Here is a 20,472-nt window from a genome sequence, read left to right on the forward strand (position 1 = left end):
TTCAATTGAAATCAATTGCAATGCCTCCGCCAACAAATTGCCAATCCACGCCAACCTCAGCCATCAAGTGGCAACAAAGAAAATGGAAATGGACACGATAAAAACCCAAGAGCTAACAGCTAACAGCCAAAACCAAGCAAGCCAAATCCGCTTTTGTCCAATTGTGGCGCACTTGAAGCATGAAGCGTGCCCATGGAGCAGCCACCTGATGTTGATGGCGATGGTGGACTCTATGGACGGATGGACTTGATGGACAGATGGATGAGCTCCTCCGCCACGGACCAACCAATTGGGCATGGCTGGCTGCATTAGCGGGCCCATGGAACGCCACAAAAGAAATGCTGACTTGGACTCGGAATTGGACTTGGACTTGGGAGGCTGGGCATGGGTATGGGTTTGGGAATGGGAATGGAAATGGATTCGGGTTGATTCGGGGCTAGCGGGCTCATTAATTTCAGTTCAAGGCATCGAAACATTTTTGTATCTTTACGTAAACTCGCTCGTTCCGTTGCCGATTTGTAACAATAAAAGACTTGAAGTGGGGACGCGAGAAAAAAAAAAACAAGAAAAAAAAAACCAAAAAAAGACAACACGAATAAATTCGCAATTTTTGTTACAATTTTCATTGTGTTGGGTGCAGTTAGAGGTCCGAAGGCAAGATCTACGGACGGACACTCCCAGGCCAACTATTAATTATCACAATTCAGCAAAGTCTGTTTGTTTTCGGCTCCGACCGCCCTATAATTACCCGAGCGGTTCACTTTAATTGCCTCAGATTTATTAAATGGGTCAGTCGCAGTTGGGTTTTTCTTGTTTTGTTTTTCTTGGTCTTGTTGCCACTGTGAACTTGAAATTTGAAATTGCTGTGCGATGACCATTCGAGTACAATGCAAGGGTACCATACAAAAAGATCATGACTTTGTTTTTCAGCTGGGAGAGTTCGGCATTTCAATTACTAGTGAGGTGGGAGAGTTCCGATTTTGCACGGTTAGTGGAAGAGTTCTGAACAACAGACCTATTTCACCACTCTTGTTATCTAGCTTCCAGTTTGTAAGTAAATAATACCTTTGATTATACTCTTGTTCAAGGTATTTTTATCAAGGGTAGACATTTGCTGTTCGAAAAGAAGGAATTTCCGTTTTATGAGAGGCTCACTGAATAGGACTCACTGAACCTTAATCTGCCTTCCGATTCCTAGAAAAATGACTTACCCTTTATTGGTATGTTTTAATTTTAAACAGGTGACTTGGTGATTTTTTACTGATTTTGAGTTGTATATATATTTTTTTAAGTTTTTTTTACCTGTCTCTTTCCTTTTAAGCCCAAAATTGACTTTTAAAATTTAAATATATTTTCTTAAATTATTTTGAAACCTTGTAGACATACTTACATTTACATTATCTAACATACATTTTATTTTATTTTCTAACTACAACTAAAATTGAATATGTTCTGTAGGGTATTCCAGGTTCGGTTTACTCTATCTAATTTTGACCGATAAGTTATAATCGGCAGTTAGCGTAGAGCGATTAAAGTATGTGGACATCAGGGAATTTTCGCGTTCGATTGCTCCATACGTCTGCGATTTGGAGAACACGCTTTCAGTTGGCAATTCGCACTCATCAATTTTGGGACATAGAAGACCGAAATGTCCGAAGCTTTTTACATTGTCATGCTCTTGTTGATCGCAGCAGCCTGCATTTTCATCAAGGTTAGTTGTAATTTTGGTTTAAACAAGACAACTATTACATGTATTTACCCAACAGGTAGCAATTTCGTCGGCCAGAAGGCATCCAAACGGAGGTAAGAGTAATTACGAAAAAAAAGGTAATACGGTGATAAGATATGGATAATGGGCAATCGAAATAGAGGGGGTTCCGAAATCGACAGCTTTCGATGGCTAGTCAGTTGTCACAAGGCATTTGTCCCAAACGGATTGATAAAGCCATGGGCGCCGGATTGAGTTCCTTTTCCGTGGTGCTACTAGTCACCATAATATTAATAGTCGTAAGTAGCTAATGGCGAACTTTGATCCGGAAGAAGGCAATACAGGATTTTATTCCCCTCCCTCTCCAATTAGTTCATTTCGAATGCATACCACAAGGCCAAGAGAGCTGGCCAAATGAGGGATTACAGGGCCAGAACGGAGAGGACCATCGACACACGTAATGGTGAGCCGGGCTAGTAAAGTACACAAATAGGATTAGCGAGTCATAGTAGTTGATAATTGAAACGTAACTGGTCGCACATGCCTGCTTTTTTGCCTCTGGCTATAATTAGCTCTGATTTGCTTATCTGGTTGATGCAACGCCGACTTTATCTCTGTTTATCGTAAGAGCTATATCACAGTTTGGCCAGGGGCTTGTTTTCCTTATCCCGTGGGTGGCTGCTCATTTGTCATTCCACATCTCCCAGAATCGGTTCAAAATGGATTTCGTTGAGGGCTACTACTTCCTGTCCTTTATTCTGATATTCCTCATTCTGATCAGGGTGAGTTTTGGCCTTATCCTTCCACCGATCTGTGGTTAATTGACTTCTCCTCAAGTCCTATATCTGTCCCAATCACAAGTGGAAGTGCGTGTGCTGTCTGCAATACACGACGGAAACTGGTGAGTTTGCTCAACCCAAGACTGTATAAAGTAACTCCACTTCCATTAGTCAAATCATCCAAATTATAATGTGAGAAACTAGAAAAGTGAAAATCAAAAAGTGTTTATTAGAATCGAATGTATGCGGAAATCTGGTTCTTTGGCTTTATCTTGCTGATCGTCGTATCGCTTGTCGCTCGGGTAGGTTTCACCCACTCCCACTTCCTTGATAAAAATATTTCACATTATAACACCCTCCCAAGGAGTGCTATCTGTTTATCAAGTTGAAGATCGATGAGTGGAACATGCGGGTGTATGCCCGCCTCTTGCGCCACGAGATGATGTTGCGAGTGGCCATGGAGGGTAAGATCCAGGTTCCAGTGCTCCTATCACTTTGCAAAAAAAGCTGCGAAAGCTCTGCTCCGATAAGATAGTGAATGTTCTTCGATGGGGGGTTAACTGCCTTATAGCAATAAGTAAAATGCTATGATATGAGCCAACAACTTGAATGGCATTCTACGTCGTTGCTCGCCAATTACCGCCAGTCTAAAATAATCCATCGCAGACTTTACTCGGTGCGGTGCTCTTAAATGATGGATGCGATCGACATTTTCTACATAGCTCTATTAGTTTTCCTGATGTTCGTTGTGAGTTGTCACTTCTAAAATCAGGAATATATTCTTGATGGCGATGGCCTTTCCCTTAAAAAGTGGGAAGAGTAGAGCTAGATATCAATCAAACATCAAGCAATCTTTGTTGTAAGAATTGAGAAAAATAATTAGTTGAGAACCCTTAAAAAAGAGAGGAATAAGTTATTGAAAACCCTCTAGCATACTTTAATGACAAATAAAGTTTATATTAACTCGTTAACTAAAAAGTCTTCAATCATGAGGTATGTTCCTGATTTAATAGATAGTTTTTTTTAATTTAAAACAATTTTCTGCTTTATAGTTGTGCACTAATAGCAAAAAACTTTTAAAATGTGGAAATTCCAGTAATGAAAGTCACGGGGAAGGTGTGTCTCCAGGTGCGTAAGTCCCATTTTCCGATCAACGATACCAAACAATGGACTTAGAGATTAGACTACTTAAAATAGGTTCCTAACAAAGCTTTACCATTTTCAGTTCATTTAACCTTAAAGAAAGTTAAATGTTTCATGTATTATCAGCATTTCTTATATCTTTTTACGGTGTACAATTCAAGAACTCAACCAATTTAATCAAGAGTTATATTCCTGATTTTGAAAGGTACTTTAGGATGTTAATCATGATCTTTGCTCCAACAGCTGTGCTACAAAAGCAGGAAAAACATAAACTCCGAGGATAACAATAATACCGAGAGCTATATCGATGAGGGCGTATCCCCAGGTGCGTAAATTTTCGAGCACGATCCATTATGCCGATTGTGTCGAATGTGCGTGTATGTGCCAAGTTTTAATCGCAAAATTGTCCATCTTTTGATAAGGAGTGTGTTCGATTTGGTTTTGTTTGGTGATTAGGCTGTTAGCGATGACTGGCGTTGCCTTTGCCATTTCAACAAGGTTTCTTGTGCACGGCGAACGGTGGAAAAATTGTGTATTCTGTATCAGACTTCCGGTTTTCATTTAATTTGATTAAATCAATTTAATCATGGTCTATTACGCTTTCATGATGATCGGCTGGTTTCTCATAATCTCGATCATATTGATTCTGATGCGAGTAAGTTGTAATAAGATTTGGCTTGAAAAACTCTGGATATTGGTTGATCTACTATTGACCTTTTAGGCTTGTTGTCTTTGTGCCCGGCAGAAGGTTCCCAGTCAGAACACCGCCAGTCAGAGTGGTCCTTCGAGCCGACAACCAGGACGCGTGGTTCAGAGCTATAGAATCGATCCGTCAGGAGTTAGCTTGAACACAGGTGAGCAGCCATGAGTCACAAGCGTTTCCCGATAAGGCTATCTATTTTTCGTTCTTCGCTGTGCTTATCGATTGGTCAAATGGTTGAATGGTTGGTTGGTTGGTTGGTCTCCAAATGGTCGGCAGTAAAATTAACTTATTCAGATGAGCGGACGCAGGTCGGCAATGTTGTAGCTAAGTGTCTCTGTTCCGTAAAATGGGTGACCAGTTCCGTTGGAGTGAGTTCAGTGTCCTGCTGCTCTTCTTCGTGTTGATTTTCTACTTTTCTGTCAGTGTGAGTTATGGGCCAAAAATATGTATACAAAAAAAAAAAAAACACCCAACGGGAGTGAAACCGACAGATAATTCCAGAGATGTGTGGCCCAGAAGCGGCGCCGAAGATCGCCGGTTAGCCCGCCCCTGAGCAGATTCGTTTCCTCCTGCCCCTCGTCGCCGGGATTGAGTAGTCGACTCAGCTGGACAGCAGGTGAGCCAGCTCAGGTGGTCAACTTTTAATTTGTGGCAGTCGCATTCGCGGTGAAAAGGTTCTTCCGGCCTTCAAAAATATGTTCTTTTGTCTGGCCACAAATTAATCGCTTTGAATGAATTAAAAATTGTGTTGTGTTCGCGCTTCCACGCTTGGCTAGCATTTGATTTTGATGGTTTTACAATTGAGTCTTTACAATAAACCTACAACAAAATTTTGCTCTTTTAAAAGAATCTAAGCAACCAAGAAAACTAAGTTTTCTGGAAATTAAATAATTTAATAATAATAATAATTTAAAGAAACTGCTTTCAAGCTGATTACGCATACGCCTTAAAGTTACGTATACGTAATATTATTATTTTATTTTGTTTTTCTGTGGAAAATATAAAGAATATTAAATATTAAAAAATTCATAATATTAACAATAATAATTATTGTTTCCTGAAATTCCGCATTAAAATAAATTCAAATAAATGTTCTAAAATCAACAATCTACAGGTAAAAATATTTGATTTCAAAGTAAATAATTCCTAATGTAAATATTTCTTATCTTATCTGGTTTCTTCCATATTATTTGATAATCATACAAGTTATAGCACTGAGAGAAAAGTTAATTTAAATTGAAATTATTTTGTGTTATTAATTTTAAGAGGAATGGGCCACATAGCATTTATGAATTTATAATGCTTGATAATGAAATGGCTTTGTGAATTATTTTTAAATACATTTTATTATTATATTGATTTTATAATAATCCTTGGTTAATTAGTTTCGCAGACTTTTGCAAGTCACGTGCTCGTCTGGCATTATTCAAAGCGCAATTATGCGCATATCTGTCAGATACAGATACATTTACGGCTGGCACACAGATATACCATTTCTATTCTAATTGAACGCCAGAGGGAGACAGAGGTAGCCTATCTTATCGGACTTTGTTCGCCAAGCGCTTATCACATGGCCCTTGACACACCTGTTCACGCCGCCCCCTCTTTTTCCCACTTGTCCCACCCTAACTTTTCACCAGTCGCCGATAAGTCTTGGCCAAAAGCCAGCCGCGCGTTATGATATGACAGTTGGCCTGAGGCCTCTTCACGGAGTGAATACACAATGCCGCCGGTGCTCCCATATCCACGTGGATAACCCGCCTTTTCCGATACTAATACCGATACCGATACCGATCCCAATACCGATCCCAAAATGTCGAACGTACCGCCCTACCTGGTTTTCTTCTTTCTGGCCTTCATCTCCTGCGCGGTCACCTTTTGCTGCCTGAGATTCTGCATTTGGGTGTGCTTCGAGGCCAGGAATTCCAGGATTCGCAGGCAAAGACATGGTAGGTTTTTTCTGCACCCAAAACAAAGTTATTTCGACTTATTTTGGGCGGCTATCGGAGGGTATATACCATATATATACACAGACACTTGGTTGCCTTGGCCCAGATAAGATTAGTTGGAATTTAGCTCCGGAGAGTTCTCAGTTTAAAGTCGCCCCTCAAGTGATTCGATTGTGCATTTGGCGTTGACGCAGGTTTATCGCAATGGATTTCTTTCTCTTCTATGTGGGATTGTTCTTCATCTTCTTCCTGATCATGCCCATGGTCTATTTCGCCCTGCAGGTATCTTTTTTGGCCTTATCCTTCAACTCTCCCTCGCTTAATCGCTTGTTTTTCATTGCTTAACTTACTTATCAACTATATTTGCCAACGAAAGTTATCTAAAATGAGGAAATAAGTAATTTCTTAAAAATAGGAATGTTGTTATTGTTGTTGATTCTTTGACGAATAATGATTTAAAACTTTTAATGTCCTAAATCAATCGGATTAAAGCTTTTTTTTCAAACGTAAATTTTACTTTCTTTGCCTATAGAAAAAATGAGTTCTTTTTGAAGGAATTCTTTTTTATGCACTAAATCAATCAGTTTTTTCTTTGCCTATATTTATTAGAATATTTTTTAATAGTTAGTCTAGAAGGAATTCTTTTTGTACTCTTTAAATATTTTTTCTTTTTGAAAATTATAATAATCTAAAGACTTTAAGCGAGGGGCATAGGCTTGCATACCCTTCCGATCACTGACTACCCCCGATTTTCCCTCCAAGTTCATACTATGGGTTTGTTTGAACAAATGCTGTGGTGGCGATACTAGGGGATTTCAGGATCCAGTGAGACGACGACGTCGACGACAACGTCAACGAGAACGTCGCATGGTTGGCATTGGTATGTACCGAATATGTATTAATATTAATGAGCAGGCATATCAATCTATCAATCCCGTTGATGAACTGATATTGTGAGCAACTGATATGCTGTGGACGAGTGTGTGTGAGTGGGCGGGTGAGTGGGTGATGATCAAGTGCTCCTATAAATCCATAAACCCTGGAGTGTTTGTTTTGCGGACTTTCGCGATAAGGGTCTCTTTGGCCAAATGCCTTGCAGATATTGCAAATCAGTTTTTTGGGGGTCAGTCTGCTGGAGAGCTCGATGCACAATGGATGCGAGTCCCCTGGTCACTTTTTTCGTACTGCTGCTCATTGGCTTTGTGGCCTATGCAGCCCTCCAATTTGCTGTCATCTGGATTTTGAAATTTTGCTGCGCCAGACGTCGAAACTCCCGATTTGAGCTGTGTAAGTTGCACTGCCTTTTGAATGGGCATGGGCCCTCGTATATATTGTGTGTATATCTGATAAATGGAGCAGAGCAACGTTTATGGGCTATATGGCCAGCCAAACATGGCGGACAATCTAATCGCAAGCGACTAATCAATTGCGTGCCAAACGGCAAACTATGGCCAATACTAGGGCCCCCAGGAAACGTAGTTGGTGGCTGTTCGTCGCGTCGTTCTGAGTTTCTACCTTACAATGCACGGATCTGAGCCCACGATGGACTGGGGTAGTAGCATCGGACTGCATGTGGCCATCTACATGGCCCTGGTCTTCCTTTTCTTCTGCCTCATACCCCTGGCCTGCTACTACATACGCGTGGAGAGCCAAACTCTGGCCAAGATCTGTCAGCCACGATGTCGACGTCAGCAGAGTCGCGGGAATGGGAATCGGATTCGAAATCGAACTCGAACTCGGAATCGGAGTCGGAATCGGAGTCGGAATCGTCAGCGATACGACATCGGAATTGGTAACGTGTGCCAAAAGTGGGCAGGCATAGAGGTAGCGTAGAGGTAGCCTATCTAATCGGTTGTACTGGAGGCGATTACTATTTAGCACTCAGTCTTCGAGGATCGCGGAATGGGTATAACTGCTAATCTGAGCGTGGCTCTGGGCTTTGTGTTTGCCACATTCGTAGTGGCCCAGCTGATATACGTAATTATCCCTAGGCAGAAGGCAGACCTTCTGCCAGCACAATTATAATGCCCCATAACTGATTTATCTATTCGATTTGCATTCGATAGCTGGCCAAGCGTATGCACGACTCGCGGACTCGCAATCGTCGCCAATTAGAAGCTGGTACTGTGTATATATAAAATGTAAAACATTGGGAATAAAATCACCGAAATCGGTCATTAAATGGGCCTTATCAGCAAGAAATTCCGAGTGTCTTAACTAATATTTGTGTTATTTTAAGCAACTGTGATAAAGTGATGAAATGTACATCAAATCAATGTATGAATGATTGTGAACCTCAATCTACATTTTTGCAAATTATGTACGAGTATATGTTTGTATTTTTAAAAAAGAAAACTATTTTAAATTTCTAAAATGATTTAAAATTCTATAAATTGGTTTTAGATCTTGATTTCTTTTTAATACGTTATGGATTATCTGTGGAGTGTCAGTTTTTTCCGCTTGATTTTGTATAATCATTTTAGTTTCCAGAAGGATGATCTCGACCTTAACGCGACCTTTAATTTTTTTATTATGATTGATTATTTTATTATACGTTTTATTTAAGGCAATTATTCCTAATGTAAGGAATTAAGTTTTCAGAGTTTTTTTTTAAATTAAGTCATTTTTGGTTAAAATGGTATTGATTATATACATTGGGTTTTAAAAAAAACTATTCTAATTTCATAAATTCTCTGTTTTCCCCGTATACTCACCTTTTTTCCTTCGCTTTCTTGCAGACCGCCAGGGCAATGCGTTCAACGTGCCGGATGAGCCCTCCGGCAACCGCTATGGCGACATATTCTTCATTGAGCCCGGCAGCGTGGAGGCCAACCGCATCCGCGACCAGCTGGAGAAGGACGAGAAGGACTTGCCCAGCTACGACGAGGTGATGCGCATGTGCAACCTGACCACGCCCACGGCGGCGGCAGCGGGGACGCCACAGTCGCCCCTTGGCGAAGTGCCCGCTCCCATTGGGATTGCGGCACTGCCCGCTCCTCCGTACTCAGAGACTGATCCTCAGGCGGCGGCTGCCGCCGGAGGAGCCACTGTCATTGCGATGGAACCCGTGGAGCCCTCCACCTCGAGAGCCGCACAAACTCCGCCTAGCTCTGGTGGCTGCGGGCCACCTGCTCCTCCGCCAACTGCTGTGTGATCCGCCGGAGACACGGAGTCGCCGGGATATGGACCTGAAGCATTCGCCGTGCCACTCTGGGCCACACAGATGCCAGTTTGTGTGCGCTTTCAGTACAGAAATGAACTTGTGTGATCTTATTGAGTACTACATACCTTGTTAAGCGGTAGAGATTAAGTGCCCAGCTATTGTAAATATATATTTTAAGCGTCTAGGATGAAAATTAAATGAAAAGTGAGCGAGTTAAAAGAAATCAAATTGAATTTATGTCTTTTAATGGGCCAATAAAGGTAATAAAATAAGTTAAAAATAAACATATCAGTCATGTTTAAAGTATAGTCGAACTTTGAAAACCAAAACCTTTAGTTTTTATAAAGTCAATAGAATAAACTTTAGTCATTAACAAAACTAGTTATTCTTTTAGTGACTTTGAGTAAAGAATTATTATTTGTAAACAAATTCAATAATATAAATTCAAATTTGTTGCAAGGCGGAATAATTAAAAAAAGTTTTTAAAGTAACTAGTTTAAAATTAACATATCAGTCATGATCTAAAGTATACTCCAACTTTCAGGACCAGAGCATTAACAATTATAAAATAATTTGAATATAGTTTTGGTTGCCAATAAAAGAAGTTATACTTTTGAAGATTTTGAGCAAAGAAAGTTTTAGTTATAGAACCTAGACAATATTTTAAAATACATTTAAACTACTATTATTCGTAAACAAATTAAAATATATAAATTATAGTTTGATGCAAAGCGGAATACTTAAAGAAAATTCTATTTTTTTTACTTATTTACATTTAAATTGTGTACATTAAAGTTCAGCATGAGTGGAAGATTGACTTAGCCTGAGCTGATTCATATATGAATCAGAATCAGATTATGCTCATAAACAAAACGTCTGATTAAGAACCTATGAATTATAGAAAGATAAACTCAAATCAAGGGAAACTTTTGCTCAACTCATGCTGTTTTCTATGTGTATTTGCTTTAGGCAGAGTTTCACACAATCCCTTTTTTAAGCTTACGGTAGACAAGTTTTATTTATTGTTATTAGTTATCAATATGTGTATGTGTCTCCTTATATCCATCTTGTATTGAGAAGTCAACAATTATACAGCTAAGCGCAGCGTGAGTACCGAGAAAATACAATAAATTATAGGTGGACTTCAGCAAAACGTTTGTAGGCTATCACATAGATAAACGGTATTCGTGGGTGGCTAAAGCTATTTACAGAGAATACACTTGTAAGGTTATAATAAATAGTTGTACGTAAGATCGCAACACAGTAATATCCAACGGAAAATGCACAAATGAGAAACGCAAATCGGGGCAGAGTGGGAATTGTGCAGGACTTGTCCCTATAGATTAAAGAACGATTCGAAACGAACTCGTGAACAGCCAAGTTTTTAGATTGCATTGCAATGAGCAACATTCAAAGTGTGTGTGAAGCGCGATTTTTACAAAAAAGCCTCCGACCATCGGCGCTTAATCGCTGTTGCTAATCAGCGACTCCTGCTGCTCGTCATCGTTGACCCTACATGGGAAATTATCCTGTTCAAAAGCAGTTCATTTTGGCAGAATAAAAGACTCACCTCACAATACTTGGCTTATGGCAACGGCAGAGTTTTCTATACACAATCCTGAACAGCTTCATTAGCGGATCGGAATCGTCGTTTCGCATCAGCAGCGATACGAGTATGAGGGCCAAGAAAATGGGCAGTGAACCCATGTAGAACATCGGGGAGTAGGGCTTGTTCTTGAGCAGGACATCGAACATGATGGCCAGCGGAATCTGCAGCGACATGGCCAGTGTGCCAATCAGCGAGGAGGTGAGAAAACAGCCCCAGAGCCACAGCGCCTCGGCCAGCACAGTGCCAATCAAACCGTTCAGGAACAGCAGGGCAAACTGACCCTGACTGGGCAGCTCAAAGGTCTCGATCTTGGTGAAGTGCAGAATAAAGAATATGGGCCACAATAGCAGGAGATTCCAGAGACCAACGAAACCTGTAAGCAGGCCAATAAATAAGCCATGATATCACCATGAAATTAAACGAGTTGGCTCACCGAAAAACAAAGGTATATCGACCTTTTCCTCCGTATCGCTTTTTCGCTTCACGAAAACCAGATAGGCGGCATAGAAGAACGCACTGAATAGGGCCAAAAGGACGCCTCGCGTCATCTTCGTGTCGTGGAGATCGTTGATGGTGATGGCCACCACGCCGCCAATGTTCATGGCCACGGCAATCACCTTGGTGATGGTAAGCTTATCGCCCGTTGCCGAGGGAAACACAGCCGCCAGGCAGATAGTGAAGAACGACGACGTTGAGCTCACCAGCGTTATCATGGCCGTCTCGTCCATTTCCAGGGCCAACTGAAAGAAGTAGTTGGCCACGAACCAGAGCAGGCAGAAGAGTAGCGCCGTCTTGGCCGTCTTGTGGTGGGTCTTCTGCCGCCTAATCCTCAAACTGGCCGCATACGAGAGCCGGGCCATCAAGGCATCGGTGGCCTCATGGGCGGACATCTCCCTGACCTCAGCCATCTTACTGAAGCGCACACTCCGCACACTGGAGTCATCGCTTTCGGTGCCGGACAGCGAATTGGAGGTGCCATTGCCAGGAGCTGGGGCTCCCTGGTGAGGCGATCTGATGGGCACGTAGGTTGGGTCTCCCTGGATAAGTACAATAACAGATTATACAATATTCTGAAGCTAATTCATACTGTTTTGGCCTACCAAAACAGCCTGATTGGAGTAGTAGTTCTCGTCATCAGCATTCTGCTCCATCATCTAGTGGAGGAAACTAAAATTTAGTAGGGTCTATTATAAAACTATTTCCTTTCTTACAGCATAGTTTCCATTTTGACGCTCGCAGGACTCCTTCCAAGGCGCCAGGATGCCAATGACTAGCAGATAAATGCTGAACATGGAGGTTTTGAAGTAAGTGCAGAAGAAGGGCTTTTCAAAGTTGGCCTCATTGTACAGAAACTAGAATAGAAATTAAAGAAAGTCAAGCCGATTGCCTTAATCTATATAGATATATAAAAAAATCCTTACCTTAGTCAACTCGCTGGAGGAAACCCAAACCACATCGACTAGTATCAGTATGGATATGCCCAGCAGCAGTTTTTGGGTGCGACCCAGCATGATTTTCCGTTTGATTTTCGAACGTTTGCCAAACGGATTATGCTTAAATTTTTCCGGCTCTCAAAAGGTAATGTCTTTCTCCTTGGGTTTTCTATTTGCAAATAACTATTTACGCTTATGCCGCCAGCTTTTCGGTTTCATTTTTGCGACGTTTTTGGCTTCTGCTTTTCGGGGAAGTGATAATGAGTTTATTCAAATCTCAAAATTGATAGGTCTGCGAATTCACGATATCATTGCAGCTGAAATGGATAAAAGGAAAAGTGGGTGGATAAGTGGGCGGTCAGGAGCTGCATTTATTGATTTTGTTTGGTTGAGTGGGTGCGGCATTATTCGAGGCGTAAATCACTACTTAACACGTTCGATTTGAGGCGTTATATATTTGTTTTGTTTTTTTTTTTTGGTAGTAACGTCTTGGTCAATTAGCATCTGATATCCATGGATATCTCCATCCAATTACGGATTAGCGCTGACTGATGGGATCAGATGAGTAAATTGGTATAAACAAATTAGCATGATTCGCGGGCTACTGACTGATAAGCTATCTTGGAAAGCCAATTGTTTGATTGGTAAATATAAATATACATTTCGGTGGGGGGCGGGCGGTCGAAGTGGGCGGAGCAGGTTGTTGATAACAACGCAGAAACAAAATCAATAAATGCCAGCAGCGATATGGCAACAGAAAAAAGCAACAAGTCTGCTGGCCACCACTTAATTGTGATATTAAAAGTACTTCAAAGGTAACAATTGGCTAATTTATGCACTTCTTACCAATTATATTTACTTACCAATGGGTAAGTAAAACCTCGCCGCAATAGTTTTCTTTTAGCTTTTTCCGCTGGGAATTTACTTTTCTTTGTTTCCTTGTTGAGTAGCCTAAATGCAGTGGTTTATCTTTTGATTTCGATCGCTTGGCTTGGGGAATAATGTGCGTTTATAATACTGATTCTGATTATAATTTTTTGATCCGCACAGCTGGAGTCGGTTTTAGTGGGGCCATAAATCGCACAATATAACCAAAAGATACAAAAATATACCAACTTTGCGGGTATTGTTGCTTTAACGGCTACAGAACATCTGGCAACGTTGGCTGAGAGGGAAACTTGGCTAAGTGAACTGAGTGGCAGCGCAAGTTAACGGGAAAAAGGTGGCAGTATTGCTTACCCGCCAAACCTTTGAGGTTTTAAAAACATAAAACATTTAATATATTTTCTATTCGTTTTAATTGTTTAAAGCAATTGCATACATTTTTCTTAATACTTTGTTCAATAAAGTAATCGCAAACAATGTTGATAAAAAGGAGCTTACTTTTTTTGAACGTTCTTTTAATTATGCAGCTCTATGAAGAACAAAGTGTGTTTAATTGCTATACTCAACATTTTATTTGTTGTTATTTATTTGTTTAAGATAACTACTTAATGTTCATAACGTTTAATAAATTATTATACCAAGCTAACGTTTTCAAATATTGAAATCTTTTCAAGCCGCTGAGCCTCTGACCTTAGAAAGCAAGTATTGAGCAAGTGTGATTATTTATTAAAACCAGGAATAAAAAACAAACCTTTAAGGTTTTCATGGCTTTTTTTTTTTAAAATCAAATGCTCGTATATATAAGAGTAATATTTGTGCAACCTATCGATAAATGGGCTAGCGCCTTTTGGGAAAATACTAAACATACCTAGCCAAAAATCGATAGCTGCAGCAATGGGCGGCAATTTTAAACGATTTACTTATGAAACTTGAAATTTTTGATGTGCTATTATGACACTTGCCAATCAACCACTTTCGGCTACCTAATTTATGCAAACAATGCTGACAAATTACTTGTATACGCGTGCAATTTAAAGTGGAATTATGCCGTCACGCCTGAAGGACACGCACACTGCCAAATTTGGCGGTCGCAAATGATATTCAAATACCCGGTTGATACTCGAGATTTACGCCGGAGACAAAGCCATCGCCTCCGGCGAGATACACGCAAACTGAACTGAATGGAGCAGAACGGAACGGACCGGGACTGCATACCCATGGCTCAGTTTCACTTTCATCACTTCAAACCCGATTAAGCACCTCATTTTATGTGTTATTTATCTACTGATTGGATGGCGATACGGGGCAGAGGAGCAGCTTTAGCCCTCCAGCTTGGATTTGGGTGCGGTGGTCTATTGCCCTTGTTATTTTCCACTCGGCGGGATGTTCGCCATTCGCCTTGCCTTGCCTTGCCTTGCCTATTAAAAGACGACAAAAATACGCGTATAAATGCCACATAAAACAATACAAAGAATAATAGGCTACCATTTTTCACCACCCCACCACCGCACCGCTGATGGGGCCACACCCACTTTTGCGAGTCTGTCAGGCAGCCACTCAGTCGGCGACACCTGTCAAGCCCCCACTTTCTTCGCTTTCTCCGCTTTCACCAGGCGCGTATGTGCGTAGGCATAAAATAAATAAATAAAAAATTGACTACCAGACGAGGACCCACTACCCACTACCCACTACCCACCACCCACTGGGTGCTATGCCGTCTGTTCGTTTTTCGCCCGGACCGAGAAAATAATATTATGTCGACCCATTGAAACGAGCATGATGTAATTTTCTTTTCCGTTAAGTTTCATTTGCTCGCTGAGTGAAAGTGGCTTTCCCATGTTGACACACACACACACACCGACAAACATTTCCTTTATGATTTTCGGGGCAGGTGGTGCATTGCCGGCATTGGTAATTTGTGAATTTGCAATTGTAAATTGTAAATTGTAAATTGTAGATTCCGTGCCTCAGTCGAATGACATAATTCCGGGGGATTCAATTATATTGTCATATTACATAAGCCGATTACAGCGATGATAACAAAGCATTAAACTCATTAGGCGGCCACTCCAACAAATGTCAAAACGGAGACAATGGCAGCAGGACGAGAAAGCGAAAGCGAAAGCGAAAGAGAGGGCACGAGTGACAGTGACAGAGAGGCGAGATGAGATGGCAGCTGGTGGAGGCCATGCCCATTAAATGAACTTATCAATAAAAAAATGAAAGCAGTGGGAAGGAGCGGAAAAAACAGCACACACCCCCAACAGGAATACAGAAGAAAAACCCTAAATAATACTAATATTTAACCCCAAGGAATTAATGACAACGAATTGTAGGTTTCCATTTCCTAAAGACTATAATTAAAAAAAAAAAGTTTTTAAAAATGTTACCTAGATCCACTGACACATTTTGACTTACATGAACTTGGTGAGTTCTTTGCATAAGATTTTATATCTTAAATTTAAATCTTTAAAAGTAGTTATTAAATTATTGAAAAGAAAGTAGGATGCACACTTGACCCTTTATATTCTTGTTAAACTAAATTATAGGTATTCAATTCTATTTTTTTTTAAATCGTGTTTATTTAACCAGGTTTTCAGTTGTATTTGTGTTTAATTATTATATGGATTTAAAACAATTATTAAAATCTAAAAACATTTCGATTGTGATAATTTCAGAATTGTGCAAATCCGTCTGTTTCCGTTAGTACGGAAATATGTATAAATTCACTTTAGCCAAGCTCGACCGTAGAAGGACAACAAACAGTGAAGGGAAAAAGTCGAGAAAGACAATAAAGGCAAACAGAACATAAATTGAAGCAAGCCGCGCCAAATATCAACAAAAGCTTGCCCAGTGGGTGGCAAACACATACTCGCAAACAACCAAATGCGCTAACCCAAGCAGAAGAGAGACAAGAGATGACAGAAAAAGAGGGAGAAAGAGAGACAGAGAGAAAGCGCGCAGAAAACAGCGATATCGCATATCAAGAAAAATCACAGCCAACAGAACAACAAAAAAAAAACCCCAAAATTAAATGTCCCCAGTGGACGAACAAAAACTGAAAGCAAGGGAGCTGGAATGAAAAATGATTGACTTTTATGGTGTAGCGCATATTCGGTCTTTAACATAATATTTGTCATAAAATTAAGGGCTGTCTGGGAAGGAGACGGGGTGTGAAGAGGGGCAAACATTGTCATAAAAAATTTGCTAAATGCCGGCACACACAGGAAGAGCTTCCTTTTGGCCAAGGCACAAAAGTTCATGCAGTTCACAAATTGTGCGATACACATACACACACGCACACACATATGCGCACATTTCCGGTTAAAATAATAATGCCCAGGATTGAAAGGAGGTGGGTGAGGATGGGTGTGTTAAGGGAGAGGAAGGACGATAGCTACCAACAAAAGCAATAATTATGGCAAACGAGTTTGCCTCGTCTTACGCCTTTTGTCGCCCATTTTCCTGCTTTGACATAAGCCTTAACCTACAAAGATGCGGAGAACAGCTAGCCACCCACACACCACCACCACCCACAGAGCCACCCATTCACCCACCCACTCATACAAACGCAGAGAGACACCCAATGCTTTTGCTGTCATGTACAAGCAACAAAGCAATCGAAGCTGGCCCCTCATCCCGTTAAAGAAGCCGACTATTGTTGGCCAGCTACCAAGCAGACCTCCCACCTTCCACCCCCTACCCCCTTAGCTATCACCCACCTAAAAAACCCCCCTCCCCCCACCCCTCAACCACCCCCTTTGCCTGTCTCCCTCTCCTTTTCTGTGTGTTTGTGTGCAGGAAATTTCGTTTTATGCGCGAGACAAATCGCACCTTATTATGTGAGACGCGCATGTATGTGTCCGTGTGTGTGTGTGGTTGAGTGCGTGTGTGTGTGTGTGGGTGAGTGGGTTGTTGGGTGCCAATAAGGGGGCTTGTGCAGACATTCGGTGGCTTGGTGTGTGCGTTTCGACTTTGCGACGAGCCATTATCCACACTCATGCACCCACGCTCTATCTATGGCTTTATCACCCAACAACAACAACAACAAACACACCCGCCCGCACTCTCACACACACCCATAGGAATTTACATTTTAGGTGCTGCATATGTGTACCGATAGGGGAGAGAGTGTGGGTAAGGGGCTGGCCAGCGGATGTGCAACTCCCATTTCATTACATTCATTTTCAATCCAACTAACAAAAAAATTACAAATCTCCGAATTTAAATTTGGTTTTAATCAATAACATGCATCATACCGTGAGCTGGTTCTTAGCTTGAAAAAAAAACTTCATATATATATGATTCAATTTCCAGTGATAGCTCTTATAAGATATCACCATCCACTAAAGAAATAGTTTTAGGAGAAAACTTTAGCTTATCTCACATAACTTGAAATACGGACTTTTCGCTTTCTGTTGGTACTGGTACTTGGTTAAATCATCGTCATCCGATTGCAGGCAATTTGTCATAACAGTTCCTCTTTATCCAAAAGCTCTCTTTTTTGAAGGTTCCCCAAATTCAATTTAAATCGCACTCGAATCCAATATGCTTCCAGAAGCTAACCTTGATTATCTTCTTAAATGCTTTTATCTGCGCATTTATTTTGCTCCTCCTGCCATCGCGAGGATTGCAATAACCTATTTTGGCTAACCGCCCTCCCAACCATCATCCGCCTTCGCTTTTATTGCGCGCATTTAACCGTATCTCCAGCGCCATCTCCAATGGCTGCCAGTTCGCAGTTCATAGCTCGCATAATTATCAGACAGCCGGACCCATTTGTGGGTCAAGACGGACCAAACGAGTCTGAGTCCGATTTCGAATCTGAGTCACAGTCATCGTCATCATCGATAGGCGCCGAGCATTAGTTTAGTTTCCCTTTTGCCTTCCAGCGTTTCCAGGAAGGCAGCAGACACCACGCCCGCTACAGCAACAACAGGAATAGGGCGAGGAAAATCGGAATCGGTAAGGAAGCAGCAGCAGCAAGAAGCGGCTGTCCCTTCAAGCTTCTTTTTATACATAAAATACAGTCGAACTCCTTTTAACTCGACAAGTTGGACTAATGTGGCGCACAACGTGGGACCAAATTAAGAAAGTTCGACTTGCTGAAGTTATAAATCGACAAGAGTTTCGGAAAATAACGTTTCCAAAAATAATTAAAGTTTTACATTTTGTGGACCACAAAATAATTGGCGCCCAATGTGGGGCTACCCTTGCCAAAGTTCGATTTATAGAAGTTAGACTGTGCTTTTTGGCGGCATTGTTTGTGTTTGCTTTTGTTTTTTGGGTGGCGCTGGGCGCTGGGCGGTGGGCGGTGGAAGGCTCTCTGTGCATCCGCTCGCCGCGTGACTTGCCCGAGGGATTTGTGCTAAGGCGGGGGATGTCCTGCCGCTGCCTCCCCTTTTATCACATTGTTTGGCCGCTTTGTGCCTGCGCGAAATTTCATTCACAAAACTTGCCTCTGCCTCCCGCCGCTTCTCTGTGTGTGTGAGCGTTCCTTTTTGCGTTTGCTCTTCGTGGTGCGTGTGCGAAAAAAAAGAAAAAATTAAATAAATAAAATGAGCAGAGCGACTTGCGCGAGGGAAGGACTGCGCAAAATCCTTGCCGCTTCCTTTCGCCACCCACTTTTGCTGCCTTGGCTTTCCTCTCGTTTCGTTTCGATTCGTTTGCTTTCGTTTTGGTCAGGCGGCGTCCTTGTAACGGTTATATCTGAAAAGCTAAGCGTCGCAGCTACCTTGGCACGCTAGCAGCCGAAAACCCAAGCTGGCAAACTGGCAAACTGGTGAATTGGGGAACTGAAACTGCGAAACTGAAGATGGCGCTGAAATTGAAGAGGATGCTGCCCCGAGATGCGATGGATGCTCAACTTACCAAACTGTCAGATGCGGCGACGATAACGAGTCTGATTCTGACTCGAATGCTCTAGCACCCATCAAAAACCCCCTCTTCGCACTTTTAAACTGTCCTGGTAATGCATTCGATAACGTCCTGCCAGGCCAAGAGTTTTGTGTATCAATCAGCGCAGAAAGTATATTTAGAAACAGAAAATAAATCATTTTAATTAATCAACGGAGCGTTAATCCGATTAATATCTAGGCTATATGGTTTGAAATCACCTCCATAACTGACAAAGAAACAATCAAAGGGTTAAATATAGCATAATCAATGGTCTTATCTTAGGTTTAAAGATACAACTAATTCTCTTGAAGCAGTGTAAGTTAAGGGGCAAGGCTAAAAGATTTTACTAATATATGAAGGTAGTTCTTATTCTTTTGTGAATAGTGAAGGGATATTTAAATATAAAATTCTTTATTCACTAATTTTTTTTTAATTTTTTCAAATCAAATTTATTTAAGGAAACTTTAACTTTATTAGTATCCTAGTCCTACAAGTATATTCACTTTATAATTAATGCATTAGTCATTAATTTTATTGTAAGGAATTATTTTGTACCCTTGTCTTTCGAAAGAGTATCCATGAATCTTTATGCTAAAGTACAAGTTAAGTTTTCCCTTCTAGTTGTTGGTATTATTTTGTTATTTGTGCAGGCATTTTGGTTTTGTTTTCCATTTTCTCAGTGCCTCTCACATCCTCCCACACACACATACGTTCGCTCGCCGCAAATTTTCTTGAGGGATATTCCGTTTCTTATCAATTTCTGCACGCACACCGACATGTGCGAGTGTGTGTGTGAGTGTGTGTGGGTGTGCGCCCGCATAAGTTTGACACATTCATATCCATGCCACAAACACCAGCGAGCCATCTTCCATGTTCTCGATGTCCTGGCACTTTCACTCTCCTCGTGGCTCCTTGGATTCTTGGGTGCTTGGTTCTTTGGCTGATTCTTGGGTGCTGCTTGCTGCTTTTTGTTGGGTGGGTCTGGGCCTGGGTCTGGGTCTGGGTTTGGCTCTGGGTCCTTTCCTTCCGTTCGTCCTCTCTGCACGTCCTGTTGTCCTTGCATGTGTCACAGTTATTGATTGGAATGCGCATAAATTGAAGCAAACTGCTTTCCAAGCCAAATGATTCTCGCCCGCTTTCCTTCCGCCTTTGTTGTTATATAGTAATCTTTGTCTTTTTTCGATTTCTGTTTGTTTTGCTTA

The 20,472-nt window shown here is 41.3% G+C and overlaps 2 protein-coding genes across 15 annotated transcripts; one reads left to right on the forward strand and one right to left on the reverse strand.

The window, feature by feature from the left end:
* Positions 1-1,581: 1,581 nt before the first annotated feature.
* Positions 1,582-9,673, forward strand: LOC128254191 (formin-B). Of its 13 annotated transcripts, none has more exons than XM_052983082.1 (3): positions 1,582-1,711; positions 1,767-1,803; positions 9,021-9,673. In XM_052983082.1, the coding sequence occupies exons 1-3, from the start codon at positions 1,649-1,651 to the stop codon at positions 9,434-9,436; spliced, it is 516 nt and encodes a 171-aa protein (XP_052839042.1). In that variant the 5' UTR covers positions 1,582-1,648; the 3' UTR covers positions 9,437-9,673. The 13 variants fall into 13 exon arrangements, with proteins under 13 accessions (XP_052839042.1, XP_052839030.1, XP_052839041.1 ...); XM_052983070.1 differs by lacking the exons at positions 1,582-1,711; positions 1,767-1,803 and adding exons at positions 1,869-2,007; positions 2,081-2,171; XM_052983081.1 differs by lacking the exons at positions 1,582-1,711; positions 1,767-1,803 and adding exons at positions 2,224-2,490; positions 2,546-2,609.
* Positions 9,674-10,444: 771 nt separating this feature from the next.
* On the reverse strand, positions 10,445-13,559 carry LOC128254182 (solute carrier family 35 member F5). Of its 2 annotated transcripts, none has more exons than XM_052983060.1 (7): positions 13,351-13,559; positions 12,476-12,804; positions 12,266-12,406; positions 12,155-12,208; positions 11,488-12,091; positions 11,016-11,427; positions 10,445-10,957 (listed from the first exon to the last, which is right to left on the reverse strand). In XM_052983060.1, the coding sequence occupies exons 2-7, from the start codon at positions 12,563-12,565 to the stop codon at positions 10,909-10,911; spliced, it is 1,350 nt and encodes a 449-aa protein (XP_052839020.1). In that variant the 5' UTR covers positions 12,566-12,804; positions 13,351-13,559; the 3' UTR covers positions 10,445-10,908. The 2 variants fall into 2 exon arrangements, with proteins under 2 accessions (XP_052839020.1, XP_052839019.1); XM_052983059.1 differs by having other exon boundaries at positions 13,334-13,559.
* Positions 13,560-20,472: the final 6,913 nt, after the last annotated feature.

This window comes from Drosophila gunungcola (assembly GCF_025200985.1).
Source record: "Drosophila gunungcola strain Sukarami chromosome 2R unlocalized genomic scaffold, Dgunungcola_SK_2 000004F, whole genome shotgun sequence".
In the NCBI taxonomy this organism is placed as follows: domain Eukaryota; kingdom Metazoa; phylum Arthropoda; class Insecta; order Diptera; family Drosophilidae; genus Drosophila; species Drosophila gunungcola.

Excerpts from the sequence above, each read along its gene's own strand:
- LOC128254191 (XM_052983069.1), top strand. The coding sequence starts at position 7,804 with ATGCACGGATCTGAGCCCACGATGGACTGGGGTAGTAGCATCGGACTG. Across the intron at positions 8,075-9,020 it reads GCGATACGACATCGGAATTG|ACCGCCAGGGCAATGCGTTC; the intron begins GTAACGTGTGCC and ends GCTTTCTTGCAG.
- LOC128254182 (XM_052983060.1), bottom strand. The coding sequence starts at position 12,565 with ATGCTGGGTCGCACCCAAAAACTGCTGCTGGGCATATCCATACTGATA. Across the intron at positions 12,407-12,475 it reads CCTCCAGCGAGTTGACTAAG|TTTCTGTACAATGAGGCCAA; the intron begins GTAAGGATTTTT and ends TTTCTATTCTAG. Across the intron at positions 11,428-11,487 it reads CGATATACCTTTGTTTTTCG|GTTTCGTTGGTCTCTGGAAT; the intron begins GTGAGCCAACTC and ends GCCTGCTTACAG.